Here is a 15333-nt window from a genome sequence, read left to right on the forward strand (position 1 = left end):
GACGACGTTGGAGGTAAATTCTGCGTGCTCGTTGATAGAGAGGGCAGTCTAACAGAATGTGGCTAATCGATACTGGAACTTGACACTGCTCACAGAGAGGAACAGGGTGCCTCTCCATGAGATACCCATGAGTAAGACGAGTGTGGCCAATGCGAAGGCGGGAGAGAGTGGTCTCCCAACCTCGGCACTGATGACAAGAAGACGGCCAGTAACCTATGCTCGGTTTAATAGAATGAAGTTTGTTACCGAGCAGAGTTGACCAACGTTGTTGCCAACGGGTGCGAAGGTGGGTAGCTATTGCAGCAAAATAGTCTAGAAATGGAACACCTCGATAGGAAATTGGTAGGTCATATACTGCTGACCGCGCAGCAGTGTCTGCCTGTTCATTGCCCTGTACGTCGACATGACCAGGGACCCAACAAAAAACAATATCTTTATGTTTGGTAGAGATACGGCGTAGCCAAAGTTGGATACGGAGAACTAGGGGATGAGATGTATCAAATTTTCGTATAGCCTGTAGAGCACTAAGGGAGTCTGAGACTACTACAAATGATGACACAGGCATAGATGCGATACGAATAAGTGCTGCAAGAATGGCATACAGTTCAGCAGTAAAAATGCTAGCTGAAGATAGTAAATGCCCTCGTACGACGCTGTCCGGAAACACTGCTGCGAATCCGACGCCGTCTGAAGACTTAGAGCCATCTGTGTACACAGCGGTGGCATGAGAATGAGAGTGGAAGTGATCAAGAAAAAGAGAGCGGGAAGCCACCGTAGGCAGTTGAGCTTTCGAGCAAGGGAGTGAGAAAGAACAGACCCGAACAGCTGGAACTTCCCAGGGGGGTAGGGAAAAGTGAGATGCTACATGAACATATAAAGGTGGTAACTGAAGGGAAGACAAGAGTGAAAGTAGGCGAAGAGAAAAGGGACGGAGCAAACAGGGGCGGCGAACGAATAAAGAATGTCTACTAATATCGGTGACCATTCTATAAATGGAAGGATTGTGTAGATCGTGAGAGCGTACATAGTAACGAAGGCAATGGGCATCACGGCGATCAGACAAGGATGGAACATTTGCTTCTGTATAGAGGCTCTCAACAGGGGAAGAGCGAAAAGCACCAAGGCACAAACGTAAGCCTTGGTGATGGATAGAGTTAAGGCTAGAGGGAGTAGCAGGAGAGGCCGCGGAATAAATCTGGTCACCATAATCGAGTTTCGATAAAACGAGGGCTGAATGTAGGCGAAGCAGAGTTCGACGATCAGCTCCCCAGGAAAGATGAGCAAGGGTTTTAAGAAGGTTTAGCCGGCTGTGACAAGTTGCCTTCAGAGAGGTAATGTGAGGTTTCCAGGTTAACCGACGGTCAAAGAGAAGGCCTAGAAACCTGACTGTATCACGTTCGGGGATACGGGAGCCATAGAGATACAAAGGATGATCGGAGATAACAGAGCGTCTAGTGAGACATATTACAGAAATTGAGATGATTTTGACTGGTTTTACAAAGAAAGGTGCCTTGAAATTGAGCTCAAAGTAGCAGAAATGTTCGATTTTTACCAAACTTCAAAAGTAAACAAATCGTGCCAAGCGTGCAATACACGTCAACTGGTGAGTCTAATATTCTTTCACAAGTGCACCAATAATATTTATACCATTTTTTACACTAATGCAGTAGTCTGCATAACAGTAAATCTTATATTTTTTGTGAAAATAAAAATTCAAAGTGGAAAGCAAAAGAATATAAGAGGGGCCTTGAGACGTGACTAATGACTAGAGGAAATGTCATTTTAGTGCCAGGAATGTCTTTCTTGTTTATTCTGGACCCTATTCGGAAATTGGCATCTTTTAAAGTTTGTGTGAAATTGGCAAAATTGCTAAATTCTGACCACTGTACTGGATAGTTGAATTTCATAAATGAGTGGTTTCTTGCACCCATTCGATAGAAAAAATGGAGTTCTAGCGAAATATTCATGTTTTTTGTCGACTAGTACAGTGAAATTGGCCGAAAATGGGGCTCAAAGTGGGCAAAATCGCCGATGTGTAAACATCGCCGAGACCGCTAACTTTGCGAGAGCATAATTCCGTGAGTTTTCTATCAAATTTCAAACTTTTGGTGTCTTTATGATCGGGAAAAGATTTTCTATCTTTTCATAAGAGAAAATAATTTTTTTTTTTTTTAAATTTGGCCGACCCTGAGAACGAATTTCGGAGAGGGCCTGTCGACCCTCAAAGGGTTATCTGACAAATCCATTTGTTCTCTAGGCTTTCTTAACTTGTTAATCTCACTCCAAAACTTTTTCTTATTTTCAACAAAATTTGTTGATAACATCTCACCCACTCTCTCATTTGCTCTCTTTTTACATTGCTTCACCACTCTCTTAACCTCTCTCTTTTTCTCCATATACTCTTCCCTCCTTGCATCACTTCTACTTTGTAAAAACTTCTCATGCTAACTTTTTCTCCCTTACTACTCTCTTTACATCATCATTCCACCAATTGCTCCTCTTCCCTCCCGCACCCACTTTCCTGTAACCACAAACTTCTGCTGAACACTAACACTACATTTTTAAACCTACCCCATACCTCTTCGACCCCATTGCCTATGCTCTCATTAGCCCATCTATCCTCCAATAGCTGTTTATATCTTACCCTAACTGCCTCCTCTTTTAGTTTATAAACCTTCACCTCTCTCTTCCCTGATGCTTCTATTCTCCTTGTATCCCATCTACCTTTTACTCTCAGTGTAGCTTCAACTAGAAAGTGATCTGATATATCTGTGGCCCCTCTATAAACATGTACATCCTGAAGTCTACTCGACAGTCTTTTATCTACCAATACATAATCCAACAAACTACTGTCATTTCGCCCTACATCATATCTTGTATACTTATTTATCCTCTTTCTTAAAATATGTATTACCTATTAATACGCATTTATTTCGCCTGACCAAGTGATCGTCCACTACCTGTTCAGTTTGTGTTCTTACATTGTCTCAATTCTGTATATCGTTCTCTCTCTCGTTTACTCTTTCGTTAACTAGTTGGCTGTCATTGACGATGGCGTCTAAGGTTAGCTGTGATAAAAAGAGAAGTTGTAAGCCTCTTGCTTTATGTGCCAAATTAGAGGATGATGGTGTGCCATTCTGATTTTATTCAATAAACACCCTGCCACTCACCTCTCACACATTAATATTAATATTTTAAGGTAAGTAATAAGTGTACTCTGTGTGTATCTTACCTTTTATTGTGTTTTTAATGCCTATTTCTATTGCTAACTTAATATAAGTTAGTGTAAACTTGTTGTCTGGCATTTATTGCATATTTTATATGCTCTGATAATAATACTTGTGGAGCTGGGTGGAGGGACAACATTACGTTTTCTCTGTTCAGCCCTCAGAGAAAACGTGTATGAATCTGCGTTTGGCCCACCCACTCCCCCACTCCGCTTTTGTTTACAATTTTCGGCATGAATTATTTATTACTTCTACCTTCGTTTATGATGGCATCTAAAGATAGTTGTTAGAAATGATTAAATTCAGTGAACAAGGCATGTCGATGTTAATAATATGGCTCTAGGCCACAGTGTAGGTAGCTGGCAGGTGTAGCCCAGGCTACACCTACTGGCTACCTACACTGACTTTATACAAATACTACTCACCTCTCTTCCTATATTAAGACTATACATAATTTAAGGTAAATAATGAGTGTACTGTATGTGCATTTTACCTATCTGGGATGTTTTAAATATCGTATATTAAGTATGAGACTGGGAGCCAGTGCTACCTACACCTGGGCTATATGCACCTGACTTCCTACAAATAAGTACTACTCACCTCTCTCCCTACATTAAGATTACAAATACTTTAAGATAAGTAATGAATTTACTGTGACTATTTTACTTTGTGTGTTTTTAATGCCTAGTTCTATTAGTAACTTAATATAATTTAGTGTAAACTTGTTGTCTGGCATTTATATGCATTTATAAATGGAAAAAAATGGAGTTCTCCCTTCCGGCGATGTCTGCTTTCCGGCGACAGCCTGGAACCTAACCCGCCGTATAAGTGGGGCCCTACTGTACATTATATAGGTACTCATACTGGTCAGAGAGCCCGTTGTAAGTCTGAGTCGTCAGTAAACGAGTATGTCACTAAGTGAAGAGAGGCTGTAATGATGAAAATGTTAGTGCGGATATTGTGTTGAATACAATGAGTGTACATACAGTGGAACCTTGGTTTTCATATGCCCTAGTTTGTATGTAAAACTATAGTTCTCTATAAAATGTATTTTTTGTTAATATTTTTGGGTGTCTGGAATGGATTAATTAGATTTACATTATTTCTTATGGGAAATATTAAAAAAAAAATACATTTTACAGAGAATAACTATAATTTTACATACAAACTAGGGCATACAAAAACCGAGTTTCCACTGTATATACATTATGCATTATACTGGTCTCACAGGCCACAAAAGTTACTGGAAAAAAATATAAGAAATTAGAGAAAGTTCAAAGGTATTCAAGCACACTAGTCTCTAAACTAAAGGAAATGAGCTGTGAGAAAAGAGTGAACCTGAGCTGAACCTGACATCTCTAGAGGACAGAAAGAACAGAAGAGATATAATAATAAAGTACAAAGTACTCAGAGGGTTTGATAGGTTTAGACTAAGAGGCAGGGCATAGGAAAATGAGGACACAGTTGGAAGTTAGACATGGATGTCAGGAAGTATTTCTTCAGCCTCAAAGTGGTTAGGAAGTGCAGTAATCTGGACATAGAAGTAGTGGAGGCAGGCTTCATACATAGTTTTATAAATTGGTATGGCTGGGCCCACAAGACTAAGAGTAAATCTGGTTGGTGGCAAATTAAGAAGCAGGGCCATGAGCCAAGATGACCCCTGCAACCACAAATAGGTGAATAAAGATAGGTGAGTACACACAGGCCCTGTGGCCAATGGTTAACCTGGCAATTGGACTTGGTGCAATGAAGGATCTCTTTTCATGCATTTGAGTGGAATCTCCAAGAGATCTTATGGAAGTACGATAATGAACTTGAACAAGAACTGATGCATTGCTTTTAAACTCCTAGCTTGTGACTCAACAAATTGTAATAGTTGTAGTGAGATAGAAGACCTGTGATTCCTTCTAGTTACTCTGAATAAGAATTTTAGTAAACTTATTTAGTATTTCATTCTGTGGGAGAAATATTGTATTGATCTCTGAAAGTCTTGGGGTAGCTTGTGATCTAGAGTCCTGCTGGTTAAATATAGAAGAGGAAACTTATTTTCCTAGATTTAATGGGTTTGAATCATCACATGTACTACCTATTGGTATGTAAAAGGGAGAACATTTTGTACAGGAAACATTTATTAAAAGGCTACCAAGATCTAATCATACTCTTGTTGCATCAAGTGGATTGGGGCAAACTTTAACATGGAAAGTTGTATCTAGAACTGTGAACATAAATGAAAGTTGGATCATGCTGCTGAGTCTTCTGACAGGGTAAAGCCTTTTACAGTCTGAAGACTGAGAATGTGCATTTTTACAATAGAACCTCTGATATTCTTAGTCTGCACTCTTTGCTTCTTGTTATTCTTGGGAAAGCACAGCTGTTGCCCAGAGTGAAAATATTGTGCAGAGTTTAGTGAGGCATTCTTCAATGGGGACCCATTGAATGAGGGTTGCCTGTTCTTAGATAAATAAGTTTGTTAATACAGTGGACCCTCGACCAACGATATTAATCCATTCCTGAGAGCTCATCGTTAGTCGAAATTATCGTTAGTCGAGTTAATTTTCCCCATAAGAAATAATGGAAATCAAATTAATCCGTTCCTGACACCCCCAAAGTATTGAAAAAAAAAATTTTACCACATGAAATATTAATTTTAATACACACAAACTGAAGAAGACATGTACAATTACATGACACTTACCTTTATTGAAGATCTGGTGATGATTGATGGGATGGGAGGGGAGAGTGTGGATGGTGTTAGTGTTTAGAAGGGGAATCCCCTTCCATTAGGACTTGAGGTGTCAAGTCCTTTTGTGGGGTTACTTCCCTTCTTTTAATGCCACTAGAACCAGCTTGAGAGTCGCTGGACCTCTGTCGCACAACATATCTATCCATAGAGCTCTGTACCGCCTGTTCCTTTAAGATTTGTCTAAAATGGGCCATAACATTGTCATTATAATAGTCACCAGCACGGATTGCAATAGCTGTGTTAGGGTGATTTTCATCCATAAAGGTTTGCAGTTCAACCCACTTTGCACACATTTCCTTAATCTTTGAAGTAGGCACAATGGATTCCACTACTGGCATAGGTGTCTCAGGGTTAGCCCCAAACCCTTCAAAATCTTTCTTAATTTCCATACTAATTCTCACCCTTTTTATCATAGGGTTGGCACTAGAAGTTTTCTTGGGGCCCATGGTGACTTATTTTACAGGTGCAATCACTAAAAACACTGTGATAATATGAAATGTTCCGATTGTATGTTTGGATGTGACCGCGGTGGCTGGCTTGTAAACACTGGCACCCACGGGGCAAGTGAGGCGCGCTCAGGCCACACGTGGACGCGTCTTCAACGGAACGAATCGCGTTGGTCGAGTTTTTTAGCGCTAGTCGAGGCAAAATTTTTGCGTTAAAATGTATCGCTTGTCGGATTTAACGTTATACGATGCCATCATTGGTCGAGGGTTCACTGTACTATATTGAGAATGGTTCAAGTTTTGAGTGTAGCTATTTGACATATATCTCATAATGGGCAATGAAGCAGTTTAGGGACTTTTGGAAATGCACAGTATCTGCAGTGGTACCAGGAAGTGAAGTCATATGTGACAAATGGACAATATTTGCAGTCACACCAGAAAGTGAAGTCTTATGAGAAAACATTTTGAATTTGCATTGCATGTTTTATTTTTGCATCAAAAATTGGCTTTTGTATTAAGGTGACTTGAGCTGTTAATATTACACATATCAAAACACATTATCTGTGATTAAAACATAATATATATGCACTCATGATGTAAAATACTATCTTCTTTTGAAGTCAATAAATTTAATCTCAGCATTTATTTCTTACATTTTTCCCAAGGTCTAAAAGATGTCAAAAAAATTTTATATTTAAATCAGTGTGTAGTTAAGTGTATTAATAAAGTAAGTGTATTGATTCCATTAAGGTTTAGGAATAAAGTATTGCTAACAATATTTCAGTCTTTTTTTTTTTTTAATAAGTCGGCCATCTCCCACCGAGGCAGGGTGACCCAAAAGAAAGAAAATCCCCAAAAAGAAAATACTTTCATCATCATTCAACACTTTCACCACACACACACACAATCACTGTTTTTGCAGAGGTGCTCAGAATACAACAGTGTAGAAGCATATACGTATAAAGATACACAACATATCCCTCCAAACTGCCAGTATCCCAAACCCCTCAGTCTGTATTGTTATTCATTTTTTGTGTAAACGTGAGACAGTAGATATAAGAGGGAAAAATTCATCTCGCATATGAGCATAGTCACATGAAGGAATGAGCTCTCAGTGATATCAAGAAGATTTTCCCATTGTAGTACATCATAGATTGTCGTTCTTATTTTCTAGGAAATGGAATTTTTTTTATGATTTGTAGTTTATAGCCTAAGACAGAAATATTATTTTGAAAATACCCAGTAGGTAGATGTGTTTGGTATTACTTAAGAGATCATTTTTGGTGTAATATTTTGTGATTGTTTTCAACAAATACTATTAAAGTTCCTCATTTGTTAGTTTGAAAATAGTAGTTGAAAGATAATTTCCTTCATAAACTTTATATTTTCTATGCATGAAGTTTTAAGTGTATTCATTATCTGTGTCTCTCAGTCATTCTGCATTGGGAAATTTGCCTCTTAAGTAATTTTATTTCTGACATAGAGCTGAATAGATTAGCAAAACTAGTTTTTACCTTAAGATTATAAATTAAATTTCCATAAATACTAAGGCATACCTTACATACATTAACATTTCATTTTAAACACCAATAATGTATGGCTTCTTATTATTAAATTAATATTTACTTTTTTCTGTTTACAGTGCTCCCATATTGGGATCATCACCAATATCTAATTCATGGTCGGGCACTCCAGGAACCTTCTTCAAAGGATTTCTTCACACTCGAAGCCAAGAACGTAATAATGACCTGATGGAATTTGACTTTTCAAAAAACAAAAGCTGTGACAGTATATCTGCTGACAAGGAAAAGAAGAGTAGCAGCTTTGAAAGCATTAAAAGAACTCTGACTGGTCAGAGGCATCGTTCAAATTCAAAATCCTCTGGGAATGGCAAATCATCTGTATTCGATTCCATAAAACGGGACAAGAAGAAATCCGAGAGTGAGTTATCTGCTAAGAGTATTGAGCTTTCTGAAAGGGGCAACTACTATGAAATTGATATTAATCCAAGCCCTCATCGCAAGACCTCAGACTCTTATGATGGGTATCTTCCCATGAAACCTGCCATAACTACAACTCAACCTTTATGTACCTCAGAATACTTGGATATGAGTAGTAGGGATTCATTGATTAGACAGACTTCATTTGCAGATCCTTATGTAGACATGTCCAGAGGCAGTGATCGATTAGGGTCTTCAGGGTCTCATGATGGCTATGTAGATATGAGTCAAGGGAAAGGTTTAGGGCCACTCCCTCTAACCTCAGTTTCTTCATTGTCCACAACTTCAAACAGCTCATCTTCCATTGGTGCTAGAGTCAGAAAGATTTCGTCCACCTTAAATGTATTGTCTTCCCAAGACACTACTACTCAGTTGGATGAATATATTCCCGTAGACTTTCGTAGTAACATTGACTCCTCTTCCCATTCACTTGATGGGGAAAGGCATAAGAAAAAAGAGAAGAAAAGTAGTAAGCGAAAATCATTTAAGGAAAGCACTAAAAGAAAGAAATCTGAACCAATAAATGTTATAGGAAAAAGCAGTGATAGTGAAGGACTACATGAAGTAAGTAAAAAAGGTACAAGCCCGTTATCTTCCCTGACCACTCTTCTAGGTCGTAAAAACTCGGGCACACCTCCTAAGACACCTCTCTCCCCCACAGGTAGTCCACTTCCAAAATCAAATCGAGGAACTCCTAGTCCATTTTCAAGTTTGACTCGAAGTAAAAACAGGGATGATAAGGATGGTCGTCGAGACAGTGTTGTGAAGGAGAGCTCTGGGGGAATGACCTCCAGCTTAAGCTCAGGCATTGGCACAAGCTGTATTAAAGAGTCAAGTAGAGAGGCTGAAGAGAGTGCCATATCTCATGATAATGTGGGTGTCACTACATCCTCACAGACAGTTCCTAATAGTGGTGAGCAGCAGAGTAAACAAACATTAAATATTAATGATGGTAGCAAGAGAATTTCAGGGATCTTTGATGCCACATCTCAGGCAGATGCAAAGCAGGAGGAAAATTGGGGATCTATTGACTTAGAATCATTATGTAAAGACAGCAGCAGCAGTCAGCAGCAGGTTAATACCAGTGGCAGTGATCAAGGGGCATATGTTAATTTAGCACTTGGTTCTTGTGATAAAACTACAACAACAGAAGTTAGACAGCGAAAAGTTTCTAATTCATCAGTGTCTTTGGATTATATGAATGTATCTCCAATGGGATCTGGTAAAGTTTCGGAAAGTGACACACACAAACCTCATGAGTATGTTAATATGTGCCCTGGAGGACGTTCTGAGTCTGTACATGGTGGTAGTTCTTCTCTAGCCCCTGCTCAGCCTCCTCCTCCTCCTCTGAATATGATGCCTCCCAGTACCAAAAGTAATATTCCTGGAAGTAGTGATACCAGTGATAAGAGTAGCCCTAATATAGGACAAGGAATTTCTAGGCAACAGAGTCAAAAAGATAGTGAAAGATTAAGTATTTCTAGCAGTAGTGGGGGGACTGAAGGTGGTGGCGAGAGTGGTTACTTACTGATGACTCCTGGACAACCTCCACCACCTAAGCCCTCTTCTCCTCGAATGGTAACTCAGCGACCAGACATTCCCCCGGCATTACTTGGTGGTCGACCAGAGCCTTCCCTCACTGCTACCCTTGAACGACTTAATTTTAGTAGCTCAGTTGGCAGCAGCTCTAATGAGCGCTGCCGGAGTCACAGTGGGCCAGGAGCGCCAGAAGGAAGTTCCGTAGGCAGTGAGGTGCGTGTTAAGAAACAGCTCTCAGAACCAAGAAGTGGTTCTGGAAGTCAGGGTAGCAATGGGCGGGCAGCTTCAGCATGTTCCTCCCCAGTGTCATATTCGCCACCTACTTCTCCTACTTTGGGTGGCTCCGTATCCTCTGTATCATCCCTTAGTGAGGGTGGACTCTCCTCTGCTTCATCCACCTGTACTGTGGTTAACTTGGGTGTGGGACGGCGAGAGGGAGGGTCAAATGTAACAAGTCGTGTTCAAGATACCCCGACAGAATTGGTAGCTCATTCCACTGTTCCTTCATCAGTATCCAGTCAACAGTCCTCAGCAGTTGTTAGCAGTGGAGACACTGGGCTAAATTATGTCGCCTTAGACCTAGGTCCAGCTAAATGTGAGGGTGTTAGGCCATCACCCCGAACAGCGCGTCGAGCTGTAAGCACGACAGTTACTCAAGGAGCGTGTATTCAAGAACCCACGGTTGGAGATGATGAACCCCTCAGTTATGCTCAAATAGACTTCACTAAGAGTGAGGGTTTGCGGACTACCTCACTCTCACGTGACCACCGACATTAACATTCTCCTGCCTCCCCTAACACACATACCTCTCCTTCAATTCCTACACCCACGCAAATCAAAACTGTATAAATGATTTATAAAATTAAGTAATTAAGTTAATAAAAGTAAAAACATGTGAGTACTATTTATTGTTTTATTTTGTCATCATTGAATCTAAAATCACTTGGATATTTTTCACATTGTAGATTCGGCCTTTTATATAGAAAAAAATATATGAATATCCGTAGTAATAACTGAACATTGAAGTGTAAAGTTGAAAAACAAAGATATGAAAAGTGATGCCAGACTGCAATAAAAATGAAAAGAGAATATTTTAATGAATAATTTAATTAAGAAAAATGTGAATAGTAAAGTGTAGGTAGATATTTAAAAATAAATTTGTGATTGAAAAGATAGAGAACTGTTTCGAAATTTCAAATGTGATAAGAAACTAGGCTTCAGTTTATGCAGTAGTGTACAGATACATGTAAAAACATGTCTAATAATATGGATTATTTGCCAACCAACCAAAGTGTAGATTAGTATATTAGTGATGGTTGTGTAGGATCTTTAACAGTCAATGGGGTCATGCAGTGCCTGAGAAATAAGGGGCAATTGGGTTCAATCTGAGGAAGGGAAAGAAAAGTCCAATTCTTTGAACTAAGATCTTCACCAGCATTAATTAGAGAGCCTCCTGTGAAGGGTATGAGGAAAGTAAAATAATGCATTATACATAAAATTTTATTTTAAAATTTCCATTGCTTCAAGGTTAAAAGAAAAACTACCAATACAATACTGAAAATACTGTACTTTAGATATTTGGATTTAAAAGCTTTTAATTAGAAAACTGTGAAAATATATTTTACAGCAAACATATTAGTCTTTGGTAATGACAAGATGAAACAGTCAGTTGTTTTGTGAGACTTGCAAACATTTAGGAACTATAAAATGCATACAGTGTCACAGTTATGGAGAGAGAGCATATATCATCTAGAATATCAGTAAAGGTTCACTGTCTTGTATGTTCAAGTACTTTAACAACTTGCTAAATAACTATTATGTTAAGATGTTCTTGAAAGTAGTTCATGCTACATTGTTTCTACAAACTTATTGTTATGCAAGATTCTCTCTGTACAGTGTAGATTTATACAGTAGCATCTGTTTTATTATTCCTCCTTAGTGTATTGCTGAAAGAAAAATATTCAGTTAGATTTTTTGCAAAGTGTTGTTTGTTCTCATATTATTTCTGCATATTATCCTACAATCCTAAAGTTTTTTAAAATTTTGGAAAATGCACTGTGAGAGCTCAGTTCCATAGACAAGTTAGGGAGGGGTGCCTTGATCTAAAGAATTAGAGATACCATACCCCCGGCCGGGATTGAACCCGCGGTCATAGAGTCTCAAAACTCCAGCCCGTCACGTTAGCCACTAGACCAGCTAGCCACTTTAAGATTCATCCAACTAGGTATATTTCTACACCATAGGAAGGTTAGCACAGGCACCTCTGTGACCACAAATGCAAGTTTTTACAGACGAATCTCCAGCTAGCGTGGCCGTGACGAACTCTAGCTCAAGTCCCTTCACTGCCGTCAACATGACTTAAGAAATCGTAATGACACGATTGCAAATAAACCATATGGTTTATTTGCAATCGTATCATTACGATTTCTTAAGTCATGTTGACGGCAGTGAAGGGACTTGAGCTAGAGTTCGTCACGGCCACGCTAGCTGGAGATTCGTCTGTAAAAACTTGCATTTGTGGTCACAGAGGTGCCTGTGCTAACCTTCCTATGGTGTAGAAATATACCTAGTTGGATGAATCTTAAAGTGGCTAGCTGGTCTAGTGGCTAACGCGACGGGCTGGAGTTTTGAGACTATGACCGCGGGTTCAATCCCGGCCGGGGGTATGGTTTATTTGCAATCGTGTCATTACGATTTCTTAAGTCAATTAGAGATACCCTTCCCTTGGATCAAGCCTGATTACATACTATTCCCCAGGTAATGCCTGACTCCTAAAAGTTTTTTACTTCCTCATGATTGTAAATTAATAACCTCGGCTTTCATGTGCCCTGGTTTTCATAGGATTCAGTTTTCGATAGCTTTTTTCATCAAAATTTTGTCCCAATTTTCGTACAGCCACGCAGTTTTCATAGAGTTGACAATGGTCCGCCGTACCAAACGCATCCGCCTGCCCGCACCCACACAAAGCATCCAACGCTTTCTGACTCGGCTCAAAATTTTTTCCCCTACTGCAACCATGTTAAATTCATTTCATGAAGTGTTAAACAAAAGTATGCCACAATTCTTCGATCGTGCTATAACCAAAACATGCCAGACAAAACCGTGTTAAATTACGGTCTACTGTATATAAAAACATGCAATGTTTATGTGATGTATGCTTAACCCTTAAACGGTCCAAACGTATATATATGTTTTTTCAACATTTGAAAATATGTAAAAAATGTACATCATCTTTTTGTTTTTTACATTTGAAAATGTGTAAAAAAAAATAGATCTACTTTTGAAGCACTACGGATTTGAATGTCAATCTATTTGGACCATTTAAGGGTTAATAATAATCACTCTTGGGCACATTAAATGTCTAATTTGAGGTTAATATAGACATTTTCATTAATCCAGCTATGATATTTTCTTCAAAATTATATAAGAAACACATTACATAGCACATGGCATATAAACATTGCGAGTGGTGAGTTGGGTGAAGAGTAAACATTATGTTTTCTCTGAGTCAGCATTAGAGAAAACTCTGAAACTAGTGTCTGGCCCAGTCACCGCCCTTCATACGCGATTGTTTACAATTCTTGGTATGAATTATTCATTACTTCTCCCTTTGTTTATGATGGCATCTAAAGGTAGTTGTTAGAAATGATTAAACTCAGTGAAGACAGTAATAATATAGTTGTGCAGTGTAGCCCAGGGGGGCTACATACGTGTACCTACATCTACCGCTGCCTACACCAACATCCTACAAATAAGTACTACTCACCTCTCACCCTACATTAAGACTACAAATATTTTAAAGTAAGTAATGAATGTACTGTGACAGTAAAGGACAAAGAAGGGAAGTAACCCTAGAGAGGGTTTTGATACCTTATAGAGGGGGATTCCCAACTCCCTCTCCCCTCCTTGCCTTCTTCAATACGCCAACAAGTCTTCAATAAAGGTATGTAATGTTCATTTATCATTAAAATTTGTGCTTTATATTTATAATTTTTTCTGTATGTAAAACTACAGTTAATCTTTAAAAAATGTATTTTTTGTTAATATTTTTGAGTGTCTGAAACGGATTAATTGGATTTACATTAATTCTTATGGGAAATATTGCTTCGGTTTTTGGCCTTTTCGGATTTAGGCCGACCTTATGGAATGGATTACGGCCAATAACCGGGGTTCCACTGTACTTAGCTGTGGGTTCCACATGCTATCATTCCAAGCACAGGCATTATTACTGAAATTGTACAACTGTTCCAACAAGATTGTGATAGACCATATTATTATTATAATTATGGGGAAGCGCTAAACCTGTAGGATTATACAGTGCACGTGGGGGGGCATATGGGAAGATATTCAGGCTCAATTCAGGGAACCAGAGCACAGATCCAATTTCCTAGATCAAGAAGCCCTCACCAGCATCAAGGAACCTCCCTGGAGGGGGTGATAGACGATAAATAGTGTTTGACCATAAATAATAGTGTTTCAAACCATGGCAGTATTACCCATTAGGCACTGCCTAAATCCTACAAAAAATTTAGTAAACTAAAATGAAATTTATTGAAAAACTTCAGAAGCAAATGATAAAAATAAAATTTTTATCAGCTTACATAAAATATATTTATCTAAGGTACAAATTACTGTTATATTACAGGTATATATAGCCATTGTAAATTTAATTCTGTGGTAAGATTTAAAATTTTCTAAGCATTTAAGGAATATGGTTACAATTTTAGCCAAAGAAAGTTCATTCAATGCAGGCTTCAATTGTGAAAATAATAGCAAGAATAAAATAACTGATAAAAATGTATGATGTGCAATACTACAGTAGGACTGCTGTATCTACAGGTCCTGTATCCGCAGGTCTCGTATCCACAGTTTCAGTTATACGCGGTTACATCAGCCTGAAAATATTAACCCTTAACCCTTTCAGGGTTTCCGACATACTAGTACGGCTTACGTACCAGGGTTATTGACGTACTAGTACGCCTAAATTATAGCGCCTTCAAATATAGCGAGAGAAAGCTGGTAGGCCTACATATGAAAGAATGGGTCTATGTGGTCAGTGTGCACAGTATAAAAAAATCTGGCGAGTCTAATATTCTTTCACAAGTGTCCTGATATCATTTCTACACTAATACAGTAGTCTGCATAACAATAAATCTTCTATTTTTTGCGAGAATAAAAATTCAAAGTGGAAAGCAAAAGAAATGTAAGAGGGGCGTGGGGACATGACTAATGAACAGAGGAAATGTTATTTTAGTGCCAGGAATGTCTGTCTGGCTTATTCTGGGCCCTATTTGGAAACTGGCATCTTTTGAAATTTGTGTGAAATTGGCAAAATTGCTAATTTCTGACCACTTTATTGGATAGATTAAATCAGTAAA

At 38.7% G+C, this 15333-nt stretch overlaps 2 protein-coding genes across 2 annotated transcripts in view; one reads left to right on the forward strand and one right to left on the reverse strand.

Annotated features, from left to right (window-relative positions):
- Window positions 1–10859, forward strand: part of chico (insulin receptor substrate 1 chico) — a gene marked incomplete in the record, with an annotated part of 785196 nt that extends 774337 nt beyond the window's left edge. Inside the window, 1 exon segment of the mRNA XM_053781624.2 lies at window positions 8059–10859. Within this exon segment, the coding sequence (XP_053637599.1) occupies window positions 8059–10732 (2674 nt within the window).
- A 582-nt stretch (window positions 10860–11441) lies between these two features.
- LOC138851553 (uncharacterized) overlaps window positions 11442–15333 on the reverse strand; it is a 63902-nt gene continuing 60010 nt past the window's right edge. Inside the window, exon 5 of the mRNA XM_070080795.1 lies at window positions 11442–11901. Coding sequence (XP_069936896.1) covers window positions 11881–11901 — 21 coding nt within the window. The 3' untranslated portion in view covers window positions 11442–11880. The remainder of the gene's footprint in view (window positions 11902–15333) is intronic.

The sequence above is a fragment of the Cherax quadricarinatus genome, chromosome 6 (assembly GCF_038502225.1).
Source record: "Cherax quadricarinatus isolate ZL_2023a chromosome 6, ASM3850222v1, whole genome shotgun sequence".
NCBI classification, from domain to species: Eukaryota; Metazoa; Arthropoda; class Malacostraca; order Decapoda; family Parastacidae; genus Cherax; species Cherax quadricarinatus.